Source organism: Paroedura picta, chromosome 13 (assembly GCF_049243985.1).
Source record: "Paroedura picta isolate Pp20150507F chromosome 13, Ppicta_v3.0, whole genome shotgun sequence".
Lineage (NCBI taxonomy): Eukaryota > Metazoa > Chordata > Lepidosauria > Squamata > Gekkonidae > Paroedura > Paroedura picta.
This window is the reverse complement of record NC_135381.1, coordinates 5,152,861-5,176,093: the sequence shown is the minus strand read 5'-3', so window position 1 is coordinate 5,176,093 and position 23,233 is coordinate 5,152,861. Positions and strand designations below refer to the sequence as shown.

At 44.5% G+C, this 23,233-nt stretch overlaps 1 protein-coding gene across 2 annotated transcripts; it reads right to left on the bottom strand.

Annotated features, from left to right (window-relative positions):
• Positions 1–414: 414 nt before the first annotated feature.
• On the bottom strand, positions 415–21,205 carry PIWIL1 (piwi like RNA-mediated gene silencing 1). Of its 2 annotated transcripts, none has more exons than XM_077308401.1 (21): positions 21,051–21,205; positions 18,197–18,293; positions 17,883–18,006; positions 17,162–17,287; positions 16,239–16,453; positions 15,895–16,016; positions 15,300–15,380; positions 13,816–14,013; positions 12,916–13,027; positions 11,472–11,598; positions 10,990–11,107; positions 10,507–10,621; positions 10,202–10,389; positions 9,566–9,638; positions 8,159–8,359; positions 6,596–6,699; positions 5,285–5,355; positions 4,290–4,443; positions 3,411–3,536; positions 2,322–2,469; positions 415–813 (listed from the first exon to the last, which is right to left on the bottom strand). In XM_077308401.1, exons 2-21 carry the CDS (start codon positions 18,275–18,277, stop codon positions 697–699), a joined length of 2,601 nt encoding a protein of 866 aa, XP_077164516.1. In that variant the 5' UTR covers positions 18,278–18,293; positions 21,051–21,205; the 3' UTR covers positions 415–696. The 2 variants fall into 2 exon arrangements, with proteins under 2 accessions (XP_077164516.1, XP_077164517.1); XM_077308402.1 differs by having other exon boundaries at positions 21,014–21,201.
• Between the last annotated feature and the right edge of the window lie 2,028 nt (positions 21,206–23,233).

The following is a 23,233-nucleotide window of genomic DNA, read 5'->3' as shown; positions in this document are numbered from 1 at the left end:
GAGGCAATGGGAATGTTTCAGGCAAACAGTAATGGGAATGGCTTAGTGCCCAGTGGAAATAAATCTTCAAACGGTCAACAACATCTAAGCATAGGAAAAGTTAACTAGCACTCTTGTAATGATGTCCTAATGAGTTTTCCCCAACTAAAACCTTTTGTTCTGGGGAGGCAGAAATTACAGGATAGACTTATGTGGAAGCTCTAAAAGATTTGTACCATCTGGAATAAAAGCACTGGCTGCTTCTGTAACTAATGCTCAATGAATCATAGAATCATAGAACCATAGAGTTGGAAGGGGCCATGCAGGCCATCTAGTCCACCCCCCTGCTTGATCTTGATCATCCAATGGTTAGGCTTGATCTTGCCTATTTCTCATGCCCCTGCCAAAAAAACAAAGCCCACACATGCAAAAACATTCAAATAAAACATTCTTCAACACAAATAACTTTACTGGAAATGATTTTATACTACAGCAGGAACAATTTATTTTTTTCAGTCGGCAAAGAAAACAGAACACAGCGCAGTCCAACTTCTATGGCTGCCGCCTAACAGCCGTACCTTGACAGAGATGAAATAGCACAGCATGACGAAGCAGGCATCTAGCACAGTCCAGCTTTCGAGAACTTGAAGGCTTTGTTTTTTAACAGAAATTTGCACCATGGGTATTGTTTTCCCCTCTTTCCAGGCGCGGGCAGGTTCACAAGTAATACAGATTCTCCGCAAGAGACAAGTGGGGCTCCCTGTGAATGCTCTGGCCCACCAAGAAGGCCAGCTTATGGGCGTACTGACAAGGAGCAGGCACTCTGATGACACCCTGTGGAGGAGACAAGTGACACGTAACATCTTCTCTCGTAGGAAAGCTGCACAGACTGCCTTCCCTGAAACTCAAGGCGGATGCCTTCCTAGGCAAAAATACTCGCAGGCTGATTCTGCTCCCAGGGCAAATATGGTCAGCAGGTCTGACACCGGAAGCCCTTCCTCCTACACGGCATGAAACCTAAGTAGTGCACACCCAAAGATATAAACAGGTCGAGCACTTTGGGCCGTCCTCTCCGACAGAGGAAATGATGTCAAAACCAGAGTCAGAACTAGCGGGAAACGAGGATAAAAACCTAAGATAAAACCTCAATGCCTCCATTCTTTGGCCAAAGTCCACGTGCAAAGGTGGCATTTTCCAAAGTCAACAAAATTCAGAGGTCCCGGTTAGCAGCCAAAGGCTAGCAAGAGCTAAACCAGACTTGTTGACCAAGCTTTCCCTATTCAATTTTTAAAATACCTGGGAAAATAAAGTCTAGATATCACACAACATATTACCCATGACATTTCTGAAGCCATGGAAGATCCAACAAGAAATAGCCACGTTCATTTGCACTCTGCCGCGCACCAAGTCTTTTAGACCGGTGGTCCCCAACCACCGGGCCGCGAAGGCCCTGGCACTGGCACTGGGCTGCGGTTCCCTGCCTCCACAGGACCACGCATGCACGTTTGTGCTGTGCGCAGCCGCAAAATGTGCATTCGCGGCACTCCAGTGGGAGTGCCGTGCATGCATGGCATGCGCGGCCAGGCGATCGCCCTCCCCGCAGCCTGGAAAAGATTGCGACCTCTGTTTTAGACCAAGCCAGACACACATGAAGCCGCCTGCCACCAACTGAGACACTGGTTGATCAAGACCAGTGTCTGTTAGCACTAGAAATGGCAGTTCGAGGCCTTGTGCTTGGGAATAATAATAATAAATAACAATAATAATAATAATAATAGCATGTTTATTCGGTCCATTAACCCAGGTGTAGTCAGCCTGTGGTCCTCCAGATGTCCATGGACTACAAAAAGTTATATGTAACTTTTAATTGGGGTTTTTATGGGGATTTTATTGTGTTTTAACTACTTATGTTGTAAACCGCCCTGAGACCTATTGGGAGAAGGGCGGTCTAAAAATTAAATAATAATAATAATTCCCACGAGCCCCTGCCACAGGGGCTCGTGGGAATTGTAGTCCATGGACATCTGGAGGACCACAGGTTGACTACCCCTGCATTAACCCATACATCGTATTTAGGTCTTTCGCTACACGATCCTTAAAACCAGAGACATAAGGGATTGATCCCAAAATCTCCCACATTCAAACAGAGCCTCTGTCACGGAGTCACTGTCCCTCCCTAGAGTTTACATTCCAGGCTACACTGAATAATGGATGGATGGCACAGTCTTTTCACAATGATCTTTCCTCACGTGAATTCCTGCAACGAAACTGCTGTATGTGGACCAAGAACATGGGATATTCCTCCCCCACACACACACACAGAGTGAAATTCTAATACTTACTGGCCAATTATAGTACATATGACAGAGCTTGTATGTTAAACGCTGCATGTAGTCTGGCTTCAACGCACTGTTGTCGTAGATGACGTTGTAGTGGGTTGGGGAAACGCTGCCGGTTCTCACGGCCTGACTCACAATAAAGAAATCATACCTATGAAGGAGGGGGGGGGGGGAAACGTTCAATGTTGCTTGCTATTAATGCCATGTGACGCAACTTCACGTTTAGTTTACTCAATTCCACTCCGATTTTACCCTGTGGAAGCCCTACATCCCAGTTCATATCAAGGATTCTCTGCTTAAGTCTTCTACACTTGGAATCTCTCATTCTCTCCCCAGATACACGGGACACAGCAAAAAAAATAACTGTTTTGTTGCAATCTAAACTGATCAGCGCACTTACATTTTCTGTAACTAAAAAACAGATTAGACATGACAAGGGGACTGTGAGGACTGACTCATGGGAGGGTGCAGAAGAAGCCTGATTGCCCCGTTTGGTTTTTCTTTTCCTTGAGGCAGTCTCTGTCCCCACTCACCCTTTTTGGTTCCCTGTCTCCTGCCGCCCTTCATTTTCCTTCCTTACCTTTTATGCTCCCCCCCCCCCCCAAAAAAAATCTTGATTTTTTTTTCTGTCCAATCTTCTATTTTAGCTCTCTGGTTGCCTTCCTTCCACCACTGCCAGGCCTGGGGCAGCTCCTGGTACCCACTGCTGCCACTGAAGGGCCCGGAGTGGCTTCTGCCATCTATTGCTGCCAGCTTTAAAGGTGTGTGCATTATCTGTATTTCGTTTGGGGGCAATTTGTACATGTTAATCGTTCTATCTATCCCCCCCGCGACATTATATGGAAACCGCCCTGAGCCGTACGGAAGGGCGGCATAAAAATCTAATAAATAAATAAATAGCTAATTCCTCAATCCAGGATCAACCAAGATTGAGATTACTCTATACACACACACACACACACACGGTTTAAGCAATCCCATCTCTTCTAATGACCTGAGACACAAGCGTGAAATTAAACAAAAAAAAAATTTCAATTGTATATGGGACAGTTTTTTTCCAAGTAGCTAGTATTAACTTCCTACGTAACTTACCATTCAGGTCTGGTAACCTCCAAGTCAATCACTGTGCCAGGTGGTGGATTCTGAAGTCTTCCCCCAACTTGAGCAAAGAACCTGGTGTTCACACGCTTCTTCACCACTATCACGGTCAACTTAGGGCTTTAGACAATTGCACATGCAATTTAGGCTCAGACTACTGAAGTAAAAGGCTTCTATTTAAGAATAGAACTGTATTCCATTACTCGGGCGTTGATTATTTTAAAAATTAAAATCTCTACTATTTTGAAGCATTGGAGTGAGCAGCAATTTTACATACCAATAAAATGCAGGAATAAATGCAAACCAGACTGAACATGGTAGTTAATTAACCCCTTACAAGTCCACTCCTCCCTCGAAAGAAATCTGGCTGTCGCAAGCCCCAGAGAAACAAGTCACGAAACTGTGGCAACGTCTCCTAATCAGTTTGAGCTTCAGCTCTGATGTCCAAGCTGTCCCTTGCCAACGATAAAATTCATGATGCAGACACCAAATTTCTATCCGCCCATGATGTTACTCTAAGGTGTTGAATAGTTTTTACAGTCCGCTGCATTCTCTGCTAGAGGCAACCTCCTAACACAGGGGTAGTCAAACTGCGGCCCTCCAGATGTCCATGGACATCTGGAGGGCCGCAGTTTGACTACCCCTGTCCTAACATAAAGGGCAGACAGGTTTCGAAGCATCCGTCATTGTGGCTGTTCTAAGAAAGTTCTTTCTTTAAGCATAAGCAAGGAGCATAAGGATTCAGAGCATGCATTCCACTTCACCAATGCAGAGAGCCCTAAATAAAGCTAGTTTATCCTAGCTAACAGATAACAGTAATCCTGGCTATGTTGGTTAGCCGGCATGCATGAGTATCAACTATCATGGCCTAACCTGTAGTCCTTCCCAATAGCTTTTATGCATTCCAAAAACTGAGGAACTTCATAGTTAACCAGGGTTTTCAGCTGACCATCTCCAACGCCATCTCGATACACGATAATGCGGGCAGGCATGCGACCGTTGTAATTGTACCATGTCCTTAAAGCAGCTTCAGGAAAAAGCATTAGAAAAAAACAGTCATTCCTGTTAAAAGATTTAATACTTCAGCATGCACCCTCCCCCCATCTAGAGCCAAGAAAGGTCATGCTGAAAACAGCTGATTTTTAAACCCTGCTTTCCAAGACCTAAACAAGTCCCAAAGCAGCTTACAAACACCTTTCCTTTCCTCTCCCCAAAATAGACAACTTATGAAGTAGGTGGGGTAAAGAGCTCTAACAGAACTGCCCTGCCCTGTTCTGGCAGAATAACACTAAGAGAACTGTTGGCTAGCCCAGGGCCACCGAGCTGGCTGCATTTGGAGGAGTGGGGAATCAAACCCTGTTTGAATAGATTTACCACTATACCATGCTTGTTGAAACACTCCAAAGTGTAAATTAAATCCCACCCACCCCTCAGCCTCAGCCTTTGAAACACACAATATTCTATGCATGTGCAAAGACAATTAAAGTACTGAAAGTTGTCTAGAATGGAAAAAGCTTTTTAAAAGGAACAGAATCATCACAGAATTGAATGCTATCGGAATCACTAAACAGAGAGGGTAGTTAAAACTAGCTATCCTAATAAAAATTATGTTTTACCATCAAGGCCATCTTCTAAAGTCTTTAAAATGACACTTTTTAATTGACCACCTGCATTTGCATGATGAAGGGTAATACAACTTGTTAGATTCTGACTTCTAACTTACAGCTTTGATGTGCATCAGGTGGGTCATTTTTCCTCAGTTATCTGACACAGAATTTTCAACCTTACAAATTTCATTGCTGTAAAAAAAGCTGTCTTAAGAAGGCAAATGTGACACAACTGATCAATTATAACATGGAAAAGCTCACCTTGCAAACAAACTTTGAGCCCATCTACAAGTTCTTGCCCACGATCCTGAACGACACATCGTGAATACCAACTGCAGAGAGCAGGAAAAATGTGAATACCAACAGCAAGGAGTTACCAGTGTATACACCTTGGCAACGATGACAGAAAATGGGGGGCCCCAGGACCAGGTGACACTGTCAAGTGGTATTTCCCCCCCACACACACACAGGGGTAGTCAAACTGCGGCCCTCCAGATGTCCATGGACTACAATTCCCAGAAGCCCCTGCCAGCAAATGCTGGCAGGGGCTTCTGGGAATTGTAGTCCATGGACATCTGGAGGGCCGCAGTTTGACTACCTCTTACTTACATGCCTCAATTACTCTGATGGAATAATTATGCACAATGGCGGCTGCACTGGGCTCCTGCAGATTCCTAGATGCCCTGCTGTGTCCCATGTATGCACGGAGGAAGAAATCCCCTGGTGCACATGGTCCACCCCAGAGTTGTGCTTTTGCACGTCCAACACCTGGTCGGGAAAAATCCCCCGTGCCTCGTAATGGCAGTGCTGGCAGGCCACCGCAGGATGGTGGCATAGTGGCATGCTGTATTCATTTCAGGTTGGGTCTTCTGCTACCTTCAACTTTTCCTAGCATTATTGTTTCTTCCAGTGACCCTTGTCTTCTCCTAAGGCGGTGGGTCTCAAACTTTTTCAGGCTGCTGCCCCTTGGCTCCCAGGCCACATCCCTAGTGGCTCCCCTGTCTCTTTCCTGGTGTTAGGTCTTCTGCAAATTCTAGACATATGGCCTACACTTTTTGTTTTGGTTGTTTTGCAATGGCCATATTTTAGACCAGAAAAAAATGTAAGTTATTTGTGAAAGCCACTTTTGAGTCCTAATTGAAGAAGAGTTGGTTCTTATATGCCGCTTTTCTCTAGCAGTCTCAAAGCAGCTTACAGTTGCCTTCCCTTCCTCCTTGCACAACAGACCCCCTGTGAGGGAGATGAGGCTGAGAGAGCCCTGATATCACTGCTCAGTCAAAACAGCTATATCAGCGCCCGCAAGCCCAAGGTCACCCAGCTGGCTGCATGTGGGGGAGTGCGGAATCGAACCCGGCTCACCAGATTAGAAGTCCGCACTCCTAACCACTACACCACACTGGGGAGAAACGCTGACCAGGAAGTGGAGGAGGAGAGATGTAGCCTCCGTCTAATACTGTGAATATGCTAGCTTCAAGTGAGCCTACATCATGTAACCATAACTTAATCAATATGGAAGAAACAGCAAGTATGTGCTTTTAATAGGTCAATGTGAGATGAAAACACCTCTCTTACCGTGTAATTCCCCGATTAAGGCTAGCAACAAATCCCGCAATTGATCGTCGGCCACTTGTAGTGTCATGGTAACAGTCAATTCCCACTATCATGAGTTGTGTCAACTTGAAGGAAGAACGCATTAGAGAAGCCAAGAATAAGCCACAAGTTTTGAAGCAGCAATTTCCCACATATTTGCTCCCAGCACATATTATAGTTATTAGATTATATACATGTGTAACATTATTTCCATTTAAGAATGGGCTTTTCAGGCTGTGTTTGCAAGACTGAGATTGCATGGATATTATCATAAATTTTATGTACGATGCCAAAGTACCTTCGTCACATAAAAAATCCAGTGCTGCCGAAGTGCTCTTATCACAGCCTTACACAAGAGCAACACTACTGGTACACACCAATGGCCTGCCTGGTCAAGAACTTTGCATCCTATGATGTCAAGCACTGTGGTGTCCAATCAGATGCCTCAGGTTTTAGACACAGGCAGTGTTCTGGTTTACCACCTCTGAACATGGAGGCTCCAGTAAGTCACTGCAGCAAGCCATCTAGTCCTCCATTTATTTATCTAATTCTCTTTTAAAGCTACTTGCATCCTACAACAGTGAATTTCGCCAAGGATTTCTTTTGTCTCTCTTATATCTACTCCACATTAACTTTACTCGATTCCTGAACTTCCAGTACTATCAGACAGGAAGACGCTCCTCCCTCCACTGCTCCTCACTTCTGGAGTTAACTGCTTGCACATTTTCACCTAGTAGGGTGGCTGTTTCTACCCAGATGGCAATAGTCAGTCTGTCGGTCTTTTCTCCTCACATTTTGCCCATTTCTTAAGCAATCTTTTTACACAATGGCAAGGAAGAAAAAATATAGACAAAAAAATTACATAGTACAAATTAATCATTAATTAGAAAAGTTTTAAAAACAAATTCAGTTTTTCGAAATCCTTCCTCTCTCTGCAGCATGAAGGCAGTGTTTCTAGTGTTAGAAATTGCCATGAGAACAGTAGTAACACAGACTGGTTGGTTATGCGAGAATGCTAGACAATGAATTAATTATTTCAAGTACCCCATAATCCCTAGCTGCTATCACATGACCCGGTGTGATAGTCCACAAGACATGTGGTCCCAACCAAGCTCCAATCTAGTCCTCTTCCATATGACCCAGCTGGTGGCAAACCCACTCTTCTGAACCTTTAGTATGTTTATAAAAATTGACAAACTCAAAATGGTACAAGGGAACCAACTTGCTCCTGAAGATTACTACTATCAGCTTCTGTTTTCGTAACTCTTATAAGCAAAACTTGTTTCCTTAGTCTTTCTAACTAAGGGGGACCCAAATTCGTTTACACTGTTCTCCTCACCTTCATGTCTCATCAGACCAACCCTGCATAACAGGCTTATAATAGAGCAACAAGACAGAGACCATACAAAGGCAGCATATATGGTGGGACTTGTAATGGTTCTGAGACAAATACATTAACCGGACCATATTTTTAAAAACTTAAGGTTTTGTGATGCAGGTACCAAGCTGAATTTACCACAGTCGTCAAACTAGAAGGGCACCTACCGGTATCTCTACACTCCAGAGCTCTCCCCCCATCTTACAGTTCATCTGCAAAGCGATCTTTGTGGCAATGGCCATTACTGTCTGGGGCTTGCTTAAAGTGCGAGCAAGGACACACTGGCTTGGAGTCGGGCAATCCATGCACAAGTACTTCTTGATTGCATCATACTTGTCCTTGCGGTTACTGGACAGAAGGCAAACCACCTGTAACGAAGGAAAAAATACTTTCAGTGTATCAATGTCACCACTGAAAAGCATCAACATTTGGCCTCAATAAATATGTAAATGTCAACTTGACTGTCTCTCTGCTCATTATTCCCTTAATGTAGACATTAGCATTTTTATTGCGGCCAAATGTTTCCCTGTGCAATTCAATCTCAAGTGAACACAAACAAATCGAAATTGCTGGTTTCCCCCCATTTATCTCGGGAACCTGCTAACCATTTTTGTTAGGCTGCATGTTAACTTGTTCTCACACACTACTTAGAAGTTTGAAGTAATTACTGCCATCCAATGATACTGCATCTGAGGAAGTGCGCGCGCACATGAAAGCTCATACCTTGAATAAAGCTTTGTTGGTCTTAAAGGTGCCCCTGGACTCTAAAAGTTAAAGTTGGACACTGACGCCAGCCTCTTACCCAACTCCATTCCAGTCAAAAGCACTCAAGGATAATAATTTTCAGCACAAATATAAAAACATATTTAAAAACTGTGTACCCATTTGTTTCTTAGCTTAAGGCAGACCCCAAAAGCATTTAAATTGTTCTATAAAAGCCATTAATCTAGCCCTTTATTGACAATCTGTCACAAAGCGTAGGCTTAGGTCTATATATTGGGGGGACCAGTTTAAGCGGGAGATCCAGTTCCCATAGGGGAGGCTTTTGATCTAAAAGGCACAAATCTAGGAGACATCCAGTCTACTCCCCCTGTCTCCCTGGGGGGGGGGGAGTCTCTACAGGTCATAAACCGTGGGATGGAGGTGAGAGGGAAGGCACAGAAAAAATGAAAGGAATTGCTAGGGAGGTGTAGAGGGCCCTCAGGCCCATTAAACCTCTAAGTCAACACTCCCGAGGAAATCGGGAGGGCGAATATGACGCAATCATCTGGAAGCCAGGAAAGCACCTTACTGAGTCCATTCTGACTACACTGTCTCCACCACCTGATCACTTTAACTCCCGTGGGACCCTGCAGGTGTTTACCAACCAATTCATTTTTAAAATCTCCTGAAACAATCCAATTCATTTTGATAAGCTCTCTCTTATGGCTGTTATCCAAGCAATTTAAACTGTCTTCTGCCCCAGATCCCCTTCCTGTTTCAACAAATCAACCCAGAGAACTAAATTCAAAAATCGTTCCTTCAGCACAGTTTAGAGAGTGACACACTTCAGATCTACAACTTTCAGGACATACCATCTGTGTCTCCGAGGCCACTTTTTGCTTCAAGGCTTTCAAGTACGCTTCTGTTCGGTCCTCCACTTCTATCCTACATAGGAAGACCATAGGATTGCCTTAGTCCCTTGCATTCCAAACTAAGAGCCAAAAGGAAGCGCTACATCCAGTCCTTAGAGCTGAATGCAAATGTAGTGTGGAATCCAGAGATTCATAATATTTAAAAAGGTAAAGATATCCCCTGTGCAAGCACCGGGTCATGTCTGACCCTTGGGGTGACGCCCTCTAGCGTTTTCATGGCAGACTCAATACGGGGTGGTTTGCCAGTGCCTTCCCCAGTCATTACCGTTTACCCCCCAGCAAGCTGGGTACTCATTTTACCAACCTCGGAAGGATGGAAGGCTGAGTCAACCTCATAATATTTAATACCCACTAATTCCACAGACTTTAGGGAGAAAAAAAGCAATTAAGTGATTTCTTGGGAGTATAAGCAAAATAATGGCTGTTGTCAAAGCTCCTCAACACTGTTCTTTCAAAGATGTTCAATGTAAGTTTTGTTACCAGACATTGAACGTATAATGAATTTAACACATTTTTAAAGAGATCTAGAAAGGGGACCACACGATTTCTAAGCAGCTTGGTTTCTACATTACTTACATTATTGCCTTGTTCATTTGTATGCCCATTGCTGGTGTGACTTTGAAGAGGTTCTGAACCAGGGTGTTAGCAGCATCGTAATTACGCCTGGTGTATATCAACAACCAGTTCTCCAGTGGCTTTACGCTGATGAGAGGCGCACCCCTCATTTCTTTAGACCAATCTGCAGATTGTGGATTGTATTCAAACTATAAAATTTAAAAAGTTCTGAATTAAATGTTGCTGAAGAGCAAAAGCAAGCCTCTTGATCATTTCCTTTCTTCATTGGTAATCAACTTGTTCTAGTTAAGGCACAAATTACTCACTGTTTTTCCTCCCTGAAGGATCTTTTCTGACTGAACAACTCTTGCAGAAAAGGAAAGTAAGTTGGACTCAAAGCTTAACCCCCAGTCACGAAGTTCTTTCTGGACATTATCATCTCTGTTTAATTATAAAAATGTTTGTTGAGAGGTAGCGTTAGTAAGTGGAATTACTTAACTTCGAAGATAGTTTCACATTGGAAGGGATAAGAAAGAAGAGTTGGTTTTTATACCCCATTCTTCAATACCCGAGGGAGTCTCAGAGTAGATTACAATCCCCTTCCATTCTTCTCCCCACAACAGACATCCTGTGAGGTAGCTGGGGCTGAGAGAATTTGGAGAGAACTGGCCCAAAGTCACCCAGGAAGCTTCATGCAGAGGAGTGGGGAATGAAACCCGGTTCTCCAGATGAGTCCACTACTCAACCTCTACACCCCACTGGCTCTCAGGAAAAACCCACAACCCCAAAAGAAAATTTAAGCAGCCTACTTGTTGATGTAATCAATAAGCCTTCCAACTTCACGCATTCTTTGCTCTGGTGGAAGTCTTGTATGTGCGGCTAAATCTTTCATCACATTAAAATCACTTCGCATTTTATCCGTTAGTCCTAAAATATTAAAAAATGTTCTAGACACAACTGGTGATAGAGACAGGGCATATTTAATAAAATTCATATACAGCCATTTCATCGTCCACCTGCTGTAGACATGAGTATGCAGCACTTGAAGGAAAGTCCCACCCGGCTTAATGTGTGACACCTCGATTATGGGAGTGTTTTAACCCAAGGTCAAAACATTTTAGTTTTGTTATTTGCGTAGTGTAAGATTTTAACTTGTGGGCCTAAACCAACAGTAATCTGTATCTGTTCATATAGCGAGAGCCATCCATACTGCAACATACTAGCAGAAAACATTTCATGCAAGTTACATGATAAGTAAGCTACTCTTAAGTGTATACGTGAAGAACCATACCTGTAAGGTAGCAGAGCTCAGGAATGAGAACGGCTGGTCTAGCAATGTCACCTTCAGGGCCTCTCTTCCTTTTAGGCTGACTCACTAATACAGGCTGATTCAAGTCAGTGATTTCCTGGTTATATTGCTGTATTTTTTTTCCCCCGAGAGAAAAACACTATGGTAAGAAGTTTGGCTTTCACAAAAATAAAGAATTTTGCCATGGAGTCAGAATTCAGTCTTATGCTGCAGATAAACAGCTATGGGGCTCAGTAAACACGACTCACATCTTGTTGACAGTATGCCGAGCCCCCACTGCCAGCCAATGATGTGTACAAGGAACAGCAAAACATTCTCTCAAAAAACCACTGAATCTTTTGGTTTTCAACTAGAAAAAATCCTCAAAACAAATAAATGTATTGACATTTGTCAACATTATTGCAGCCTCGGATAAGTGTGGGAGGCCCAGCCCTCCTGGCTCTGTTAGAAGGTATTAAGGAGTCATCTGCCACGAGTCTACCAACCAGGAGGAATGGCTGGCTGTGGGGGAAGTATATGAAAAACCAAGCTAGAAGAGAAAGGTGGGAGCTGCAGAGAGTATTGCCTTGCATGGTTTAGATCAGTGGTCCCCAACCTTTCTGAGGTTGGGGACCGGCAGGGCATTGGGGCGTGGCCCGTGCGGGCCACGCCCACGCATCGGCCCGCGCCTGCGGGCCGCGCCCATGCATCGGGCCGCACCCGCTGGCCACGGGCGCGGCCGGCCCTGATTCCCTCTCCCCGCCCTCCCGCAGTAAGAAGCTTCCCGGGCCGCAAGCTTGCGGCCTGGGAAGTTTTTTACTGCGGGGGGGGGGGGGGAGAGGCGGGGAGAGGGAGCCGCGGCCTGGCGCCATGGCCTTCGCGGCCCAGCACCGGGCCGCGGCCCACAGATTGGGGACCACTGGTTTAGATCAGGGGTAGTCAAACTGCGGCCCTCCAGATGTCCATGGACTACAATTCCCACAAGCCCCTGCCAGCATTTGCTGGCAGGGGCTTGTGGGAATTGTAGTCCATGGACATCTGGAGGGCCGCAGTTTGACTACCCCTGGTTTAGATATTGCTTTGTCATCCTGATACACTCACTACCTATGGAAGCAGACCATGACTCCACATGCTTTCAAATGGCACTCTATGAACCTGAACATTACACTGCTTTAGGCTTCATCTCATGCGCCCTTGTAACGCCATCCCAACTTCTATTACATATATTACATATATTACATATAAGGGGTAACAGTGGCCACAGAGTTAGAGGTATACCCTCCATTGGGAGGGCGGTATAGAAATTCAATAAATAAATGAATGAATTATGTAACTGACATATGAGGAGAAATCTAATACAATTTCATCAGATTTCTGGGCTCCCAGTAAATGATTTCAGCACAGTACACAAGTTCCATAAAGCTCACGCCAACACAACATGCCTTACCTTTTTGTAGTAGTCCACAAAGCTGATTTCAGATCCATCCGATTTCTTAAAAACATTTTGGGGATTGGAATCCCAATCAATGTCATCCACCCGGTATGTTTTGTTGTTGTATCTGGCAACATTGTGAAAAAACTGATTGATCCTGCTTCCTTTACAACAATGTGTTGTTGATATATTGAACGTGGTGGACTATAAATCCAATACTTAACAATCCAATATTTCACATCCTAAGCCTCTAGTAGCAGCCCTGGATATTTCAATTTTGCTCATATCCTTCCCCTCCAAGGAGTTCTGAGCAGCATACACGGTTTTCTTCATCTCCATTTTATCCTCACAAGCCTTCTAAGTTAGACAGAGTGACTGGCCCAACCTCATCTGGGGAGCCACTTGATCCTAAAACTGCTGAATTAAGTGGGCTTTCGTTTCACGCAGAATGCATATACAGCTTATACAAGCATACTTCAGAGCAGAACACATTTAGAGCCGTTCCGAGTAAAAACCGTGACAATCAAAATCATGCTTTGAGGCTTCTGGTATTTTAGGAAAACAAAATACCCTGTTTCGTACGCAAACATCCCAAACACGTCTTACTCTCTTTAAAGGATTTGCTCGGTAGATATTTGGCCAGTAACAGCTTTCTAGTTTCCAACCGTCGACTTCTATTTTGCCACCACGCAAAGGAACAATATTCTAAAACTTCTTTTCCCAGGGAACAAAGAAATTATATCCCCATGATAGCAAGCCTCACTGCCAAGGCATAGCAGTTCTATTCATTCGGTAATTGCTACTCACTTTTTGAACGCTGCCTAAATTGCAACCATTCCTATAAAAGCAACTTGAATTGTTCCCCCCCCCCAATTAGTTACAACTACCTATTTTAAAAGAATGAAGAGCGCTTGCCTTGTAAGAACAATCAAGCCAACCAGTTCTTTGGCACATATTTCTCTGAACCTCTGTTCTTCGACCTGCTCGTACAAGGCATACATGAAATCCAGAACTGTCTCACTCCTGAGAATCTTGTGGCTCACGTCAGTGCACAGCATGATGCTCGTTTCATACTGCAGAATGGAAGTCGTAAAACCTGGCCAAATCATCAGCCTGCCAGAGGGAGGACAGAGATAAGCATCAGGGGATCACATATTACAAACTGACCCCTTAGCGTTTTTTCATTACATAGAATCATAGAGTTGGAAGGGGCCAGACAGGCCATCTAGTCCAACCCCCTGCTCAACGCAGGATCAGCCCTGAGCATCCTAAATCTCCGATTACAATCAGAGATTGTTCACCCAAATGGCTCCTGTCTGCAGACAGCCCCGCTCTTTGTACAGTGAGATGATTCCTCTTTGTTTCACAACCTCTCTCTTTCCCTGAACTAGTGTGAAACTAGAAGAGCCCCTGATTGGGCGGCACCAGGCTGCAGGTTCTTCCTGGAAGGCAATACACCAGGGGTAGTCAAACTGCGGCCCTCCAGATGTCCATGGACTACAATTCCCAGGAGCCCCTGCCAGCAAATGCTGGCAGGAGCTTCTGGGAATTGTAGTCAAAGGACATCTGGAGGGCCGCAGTTTGACTACCCCTGCAATACACCATTTACCATCCTTTAGCGTCTCCTCCTGAGACACTATAGTCACCGTTAACTACTGCTGTACCTTGTTACAATGGCAGACCTAGATGTCTCATGCAAGAAGCCCATTTTTCACAAGACATCAGTCTTCCACTGTAACCAGCCCGAACACAATCACTGTTATGGCAACTACAATACCTAAGTGCAGGTGCACATACACACATAGGAGGTGGGAAGAAAGCTGCCGGTAGCAGGTTCTTTCTATCACTGGAAGTGGAAACTGCATCCTATCGCCTGCCTCCATGGATTACATTAAAGTACCCAAGTGTCAGAATGTCTTCTCCTTAAGGGAAAAGTGAACACTGAAAGCCTAACCAGATGAGTATCTGTAGCTGATGTTCTATGATGGGTATTCACTACTATTTTTCACTGGTGACCTTTCCCAGAACTATGAAGCCAACACTTCAAAAAAATTCTGCAACATTAAACAGACAGTCCTACCATAGTGGTTCATACACAAAAAGTCTGCTCCCAATCAACAGTGCGCGCAGACATTTCCAGAACTAGCTCTTCCAAAAAGTTCAGTGAACTGAACATACATATGACAAACAGACTACTTATTTTAGAACTTTTCAGTTGAATAATTAATTTTTTAAAACAAAGCAAATTGCAAGAACAAACTCCTCAAGAACCCCCTTTTTAGAGACAAGGGAAACATATACTTCATGCAGGCTGATTTTTGGTCCATTTACCATAGACTGTAGCACGCCACATCACAAAACTGTCAAGAAAAGGATCACTGTCCATTTATTTCATATACCTGTGTTTAGGAATACTGATCGGGTCACCAGGATTGTAGTAATTTCTTCCTATTTGCTGCAAATTCATAATCTTCAGAAGCCTGCCAAAAAAAAAAAGTCATCGTGCATTAAGATAAAGGAATGCTACCTCTCCACATGCTTGTCAGGCACACCACTGGCAAAGTCACCCCAAAATGGAAGTGGCTCATTTCCCTTCATGTCTCCCCTAAATAATCCAGGAGAGTGATACAGAAGCAGCCTCAGCCACGCGGCTCAAAAGTAATTAGTTGATTGAAAGCTCTAAAGACACCACCCTCATTTTCAAGCACTGGAAGGGGGAAAGGGGCTCCCTTCTGCCAAAGGAGAATAAGATAAAAAATTGACAGAGTACATTCCCAAGAAGCCCGCTTTCCCTTGCAGGGAAAGGAAAGCCTGCCACACAATAAGGATACAACTTCAGAAATGATTAGGGCATACTAAATATGAATCTGTCATTATTATTATTATTATTATTATTATTGATAATAAAATCGCGAAGATGGGGCAGGGGGGGAAGATACCATTAGTCCCATTACTAAAACGCTTAACAAGAAAACGATATTGAAAGAAGACAACCTTCTAAAAATTATGTTGTAAAACTGTAAGCATGTAGGTGATGTCGAAGGCAACTCATTAGTTAAGGTGACTGTGATCTTCACGTTCTCTCCCTGCCGGGTCCGACTGAACACTTCGGTAACCTGAAAATATTAACATTTATGCTACAGTTAAACACTAAGATTTGCTCGTCTGGAAGTGTAAATCCCCTACAGAACAGAGCCCACCTCTTAAAAGGCATTCATTTACACAAACACCTTACATATCACAGAATATAAAGCCGAGCAAGCTTCCGAATTACTCTGCTCGTCGTTGTATTGTAAGCATTTCCCTCCCTGCCTCAAGAGAAGCATAAGAAATTATACCTTGTTTTCTAGTTTCTTTGGTAAAAACAAGATGGTCCCATCGAATGCGTGTGGCCTTCCAATCAGGCTCTCATGCTGGAACAGCAAAGCTGAGCGAAGACGGCGGGCCTCCATCGAAGGATTATAGTCAACGTGATACTGGTACAAGGCCCACTGAGGACGAGAACTCAGCCGGAAATGGTTCGTACTTAGCTTTATTAGAGTACCCGAGGCACCTGAGGAGAAGCATTCAATTGTCAGCCATCTCCTACCAGCTATACAACAAAAAGTACTCTACATCCTAGAATGTAGCCGTTCCCAGCTATGCCACTGCTCCCACCTGTCCATCAAATCACCATTTCCCAGGGGAGCAAAGGACCCTACTAAATCTAAGGTAATCTCAAGTTAGTGGGGGCAGATGCAGAAATCACAACAAAAGGAGGAGCCTAGAAGAAATGAGGCTTGTATTGTGGACCAATATGGGGTCTTGAAAGTATTCTGGTTCTTCTAAGCAGCTAGAACTAAAAGCAGGGTACAAAACTACACAAATAGGCTGTATAAAGTATTCTAAAGAATAATATCAAATTGGGTTAAAATACATGTACAAATATTTCTCATTCACATGTGACTTGTAAATTGGTAATTTAATTTCTCAGTGTACAGTATCATAGCATGACAAATGCCATCAGTAATGAACTTGGTTCATTCAACCTCAGATACATACTTGTATTCCTCTACATCTAAGACTTACAGATACAGAACTTTTCTAATAAACTAACTACAAAAACGCTCCAACCTGGTCACAGATTTGTACCTTGTATTTTGTTCTGACTATTGATACTGTGCATCCTCTTTGTATTTTTTCCTTAAGTAGCTGCCACTTATTAGCATCACGTACCTATATAAATATAATTCCACAAAGTACGTCCAAAAATACTACATACCTGTTTTTGATTCTCTAACATGCTCCATTGACTGACGTGTGTTTACACCAAGGTCATGGAAGTCTCTACGTCGTCCACCTCTTTCTCCTAGCGTCATTTCCTGAAAGCCGGCTGAGATTTGCAGTTCTGCATTTCAAAAGCAAACACTTATGAAGACTTATATTTGTCAATTATTTTATATGCTGCTTCTGGGCAGGAGGATATGAATTTTCTATATATAGAAAAAAACTGTTTGGGGTGTGTGTGTGTAGATTGGGCCAGTTTCGCTCCCCATTGGGAGCATTTCTTGAAAAGAGCCATACTTCCTCTCAATCTCTCACCAAAGAAATAGAAGTGAAGAAAGTCCTCAAATGGTTTAATCAGATTGTTTTTTTCTGTCCTGCAGCTCACTGAGAAGTCCTTTATGGGAATGTCTCCCTGTGAGGGAGGGGGGAGCGCTCTCGGGAGTTTTCTAGTTTTCTAACTAGCTAGTTCATTCTCCATGGCTAGCCTGCAACTGCACAGTACCCACGTGGGACTGCACAGAAGCCACAGAGATGAACAGAACATTCCTAAATGGAAGCAAGAAAGTCTGACCAATTAAATCATGAAGCATCTATCTGTACAGCAAAAGTCAAATGCCAATAATTTAAACTTTGAAAACACACCAAAATGTAGACCTAAATGGAGACACAATTTAGTTGGGTACTGAGAGAAAAGTACCCTCCCGCTGAGCTTTTACCCTCTGGTCTTTGCGTAACAGCTCCTCTTTTCTGGCGCCCACGTCCAACCAGTTCTCCCCCTTCTGCTGCTGGCTCTGCTTGAGGTGGCTGCGGTCTAGTTGGTACATAGCCAGGTTGTGGAACCTAGAGGGTTGAATGAGGTTCGAAAAGGTTCAGAGATAAAAAACCCTGGAAAGAAAGAGTTAAGGCAGAGGAGTTTCTTCTGCAGAATCTACTGGCATAGATACGGGGGGGGGGGGGGGGAGAGACTTGAGCAGCACACAAATGTATATGGAGATTATTGCCAAATCCAGACTTCAAGCTTCACACTTACTGCAGGAGGTCCCACAGCAGGTGTAGTCGTCGCCTGGCCACGGGCTCTCCCCCTTGCTCTGGCTCTTGCTCTGCCTGACATTGTGCCTCAGAAGTTGCTGCCATGAGACAAAAAGGGCAAGTATTCTTATTCTATGACATTCCTACAGATAAAAGAATATGTTCTCAAAATGAAGGGGGCTATCAGGAAAAGTTTGATGTGTTTTCTTCCCCTAATGCCCTAAACAGAACATGAATTAATTTAATGTGTTTGTTTTCATTTATTAAATACACAAAGAAACCATGCATGTATCATGTATTTCTACAGAATTTAGCTCTTATATAAAAAGGTCATCAGGAAAATTTGGGGGTTCACTGATATGACGTCCCATGAAATTATTTCTTTTTGGTTGAAAAAAAGAACTTATCTTACAAAGCATTTCACTCATTCCAAATTGGGGGAAGATGGGGAAAACCTCAGGACTCCTAATTCTTCCAAAGGAGAAATAGATGTCTGAGAAAGCACTACAAATACCTCTTACGCAATGTACAATATTTTCAGGGTTTTGTTTATATGTAAATAATTTTGACATCACTTAATAACTATTATGTTTTAATAATATGTTATTGAACAGCTGAGTTCGCACTGTCATAAATTCTTGCTAAATATCCAAACATATTGGATAGGAGGAAATTTACATTCCAATACATTTGGAGTTTTTTTTGTTTTGTTTTTTATCTTCAACTGTAATTTTGCCTACTAGTCAGATGGTAGTACACGGTGCAGCAATCTGAAACTCCTTCTCAAGGATCAGGGATACTTGCAATTTTTTTACTGATAGAAAATGAACATTTATACTTCTAAGGTTCACAGCTATGCCCAAGAGTACAATTTTATCAGCTAAGTTATAAATTATTAACTGTATGTTTTTCAACCATTAAGAAATTTCAGGGGAAAAATAAAGTATTGCATTTATTCAGTTCTTCCCCCAACTTTTTTTTAAAGTGGTAAGTCCTCATGGCTTCAATCTTTCCAAAAGTTTTACATCTTTTTGCTGGCTCTCACAATACTAGCCTGGAACTACTAGTGATCACCCAAGTATATATATGCTCATAAAGCAGTCAAACTTCATGAAAGTCTGCAAACTGAAAACCTCATTCAAGTTCTTTTCTTTGAATTCTTTTTATTGGAGTCCCAACAAGGAATTGAAGGGGAGAGACGCCATTAGGAAGGTCAGCTCCTCCCACAGAAGCTGAAATTCTTAGGTGCTTTCTGCAGGTAAATTTTCCCCTTCCATTCTTTGCCTGTCCCTCAAATGTTCTCTGCATTCAAATTGCAACAAGTATGTCCAGCCATCAAACTGGGTGGGTTTAAGCTGTAAACTAGTATTTTTCTGCATGAAACAACCCCACTGAAGACAAAAACTATCTGTTGACTACTGATCTTTGCAGGCCTTCAACCACCATTTGCTATTCGCAAGCTTTGTTTAATATTCACGTCCAGTAAGTCAAGTTCTAATGAAGCTTGGCCCAACACACAACTTTCACCTCTCAACTGTTACAGTGTCCGTACAGTTGCTTACCCTAAGAAAAAAAGCAATTATTCCCAATTAAGAGCAACACTTCTCCCAATTATTTTCCCAAGAAAAAAGAAAGGTTCATTCCAAGTCACAGACTGGCCCATGGCAATATACCAAAACCCAGTAGCACCTACTTTGTTATAGACACTGATCAAGGCTACACTTACTGATGGATAAGCCCTCAATGGCCACTGAGCCAAGTCTGGGCTTAGTTCTGCATAATAAAGCCTAGATATTACCGTGAAATAACTGGACATCGAATCCCAGAGTTGGAAGGGACCTCCCGGGTCATCTAGTCCAACCCCCTGCAGAATGCGAGAAATTCACAAATACCTGCCCACCCACAGTGACCCCAATTCCATGCCCAGAGGATGCCCTCCCCCCAAAAAACTCCCAGAATCTCTGGCCAGACTAGTTGGAAGGAAATTCACCCCCTGACCCCAAAACAGCAATTGGCATTTCCCTGGGCATGTAAGAAAGGGCCACAAGCCCCGACCCAATCCCTCCTGCCCACCGATTGTCAATCCGCCTAAGTTCACAGCATTAGCGTTTCTGTCATAGAGTTGGAAGGGACCTCCAGGGTCATCTAGTCCAAGCCCCTGTAGAATCCAGGAAATTCAGACCTCCCTAGCCATCCACAGTGACCCTAATTCTACACCCAGATGGTGCCCCCCCAAAACCAGACCCCCTGGCCAGTCTTGCCTGGAAGAAATGCTTTAGGATGCTTTGGGCTGATCCTGTGTTGAGCAGAGGGTTGGACTAGATGGCCTGTGTGGCCCCTTCCAACTCTATGATTCTATATTCACCTCCTGACCCCAAAGCAGCAACTGGCAATTCCCCGGGCATGCAAGAAAGGGCCACAAGCCCCAACCCCTCCTGGCCACCCACTCTCAACCTGCCTAAATTCACAGGATCAGCAACTCTATCATAGAATCCTAGAGCTGAAAGGGTCCTCCGGGGTCATCTAGTCCACCCCCCTCCCGCAGAAGGCAGGAAGCCCACGACTCCCCGGCCACCCAGTGACCCCCCCCCCAAGCCCATGCCCAGACGGCACAAGGCTGCAACCTGAAAAGACCAGTTGCAGGGAAGCTCTAGGAAGGCATGAAATGGCCTTTGGCGGAATTAGCCACGTGACCCAATAGAGTTTGGCGCGACCCCCTCCTTCCCTCTCCCCCCAACAACTGCGCACGCGCAGAAGCGGTTAAGGCTCGTCCCCCGAGGGATGCCCATCAGCGTCGCCCTCACTCACAAACACACACCCACACACGGGAGAGGGGCTGAGGCGCCTGCACACACCCGCAAATATTGTGTCGAGACTGTCTGTGTCTGGATGGCCTCGGATGCGCCCAAGCCCACTCGGAAGGCCTCACCCGCCTCACGACACCCTCTCCCGCCGCACGCGCCCTCGCAGAGGCCGGCCCTTCGCGCCAACCGCCGCTTTCACGCCGACCGCGGGATCCCTCCGCCGCGCGCAAGAACGCCCCGCCCCCGCACCACCGGGAAAAAGACGCCGACGCCAGGCCGTCTTTGGTAGCGCTTTACGGGGCGCGACGACCTCGGCCGGTGTGGGGTTTTTAGTCTTTTATTTCTGTTCAGGGCTTCGACTCCCGAGCGCTTCTCCCGGGTTTCTTTTTCTTTAATTAAAAAAAAAAGAAAAGAAAAAAGAAACCGAGAGAAGCTCGGAGGAACACGAAGCAAACGGAGGGTGGGGAAGCGTCAAAGGAAGGCGGGAAGAGCGCGCCGGATGCCGGTTGGCTGGCGAAGACGCGCGCTCGCCTCGACGCCCCGCCCTCGCCTCGAGGCCCCACCCCCGCGCAGGTGTCGAATGTTCCCGGATGGGGATGATAGAAAGAGAAAGGACTTAATATACTGCTAATAATATCAGCAACATCGATTATTAATTATTAATAATAATTACAATACTCAAGCTTCTGAACGGGGATGATGGAAAGAGAAAGGACAATAATATCAGCAACATCAATTATTAATCATCATTGTAATTACCATACTCATTTTTAATGTTATTAATTGCTTATTAATCTTATTGATGATGGTGATTGATGACAATAGTAATGATGTCTGCAGTCAGGACACATGGTCCCCAGTTTATCAATATGATGACGAAAGATGATGATGGTGATAAAAAGCCTGCCGGTCCCCAAACTCTGCCACCAGATCACCAGGTATTCCTGAACCCAGAGTTGGTAACCGGGTCAACTAAGAACTTGAGAAGGTATACCTGGTCTTCTTCCCTTTTTTTGTCATCACAACAACCCTATGAGGTAGGGATGCCAGTCCCCATGTGGGACCTGGAGATCCTGTGTAATTATAGCTCATCCCCAGGTGACAGAGATCAGTTCCCCTGGAGAAAAGGGCTGCTTTGGAGGTCCCTCCCCGCCCCAAATCCTGCCCACTCCTGGCTCCACCCCCAAAGTCTCCAGGTCTTTCCCAACCCAGAGCTGGCAACCCTATAAGTTAGGCTGAGAGCCACTGGCCCAAGCTTTTTGGGGTGGTAGGAGTTTCCAGATATTAGCCTGCTACCCCGCACTGGCTCAAATTGTGGAGTCTGTGAGTTCATGGCCATAGATTGCTTCTGAACATGCACAGAGTCCCTTCTTTCCCACGTTGCTATCTCATCACATGTGCTCCAAAATGATTCCTGTAGAAATTTTTCTTTAATATAAAAGGTTGAGAGTTTTAAAAAGTTTGTTTGCCATCGAAGGACGCTCAGAGGGAGCGACCTGTTGAAGGCTTGTGAATTTTGCACGGCTGCGCAGCCGTGGTCTGGTTGTTTTAAATCCAGAGGCAGATTATATGCCTTCCAGCAGATGGAGCAACGAACCCAAAAATGGGATTTTTGAAGGAAGCTCAGTGAAGTTCTGCAGGAAATAATAGCCAGCTAGCGGTCAGTGGGGTGAGGTCAGATTAGGATCTTGGAGATATGCATTCAAACCCCCTGGCCAGCTTCCAAAATTCACTGAGGGTAGATGGTCCGTTCGCATGTCTCCCAGCCTAATTTACCTCAGGGTGGTTGTGAGAATGAAGACGAGAATCACATATCTCCCTCGCACAGTTGTTTTGAGGACAATACGACAGAGAAAAGAACCATGTATGTCCCCCTGGGCCAACCCGCCTCTCAGGGTTGTTGTGCGGGTGAAGCGGAGAAGAGAACCACGTATGCCTCTCAGCCCAACCTGCCTCGTAGGGTTCTCTTGTGAGGAGAAGAGAACCATAGATGTCTCGACCTAATCTCCCTTGCAGGGCTGATGTACGGACAGTAGTGCAAAAGAGAACTGCATATGCCCCTTCTGCATAATCACTCGCCTCACAAACCCTATGGGGTCGCCATAAATCAGCTGCTTACACATGCATCTTATGCAGAGTAACAAAATTAAATGGATTTTTCCCCCCAGCATCCATGCATCTCAGTGTCTTTGTGCTAGTGGGGCGTTGCTTGCTTGTTTTTATTTGCAACACAC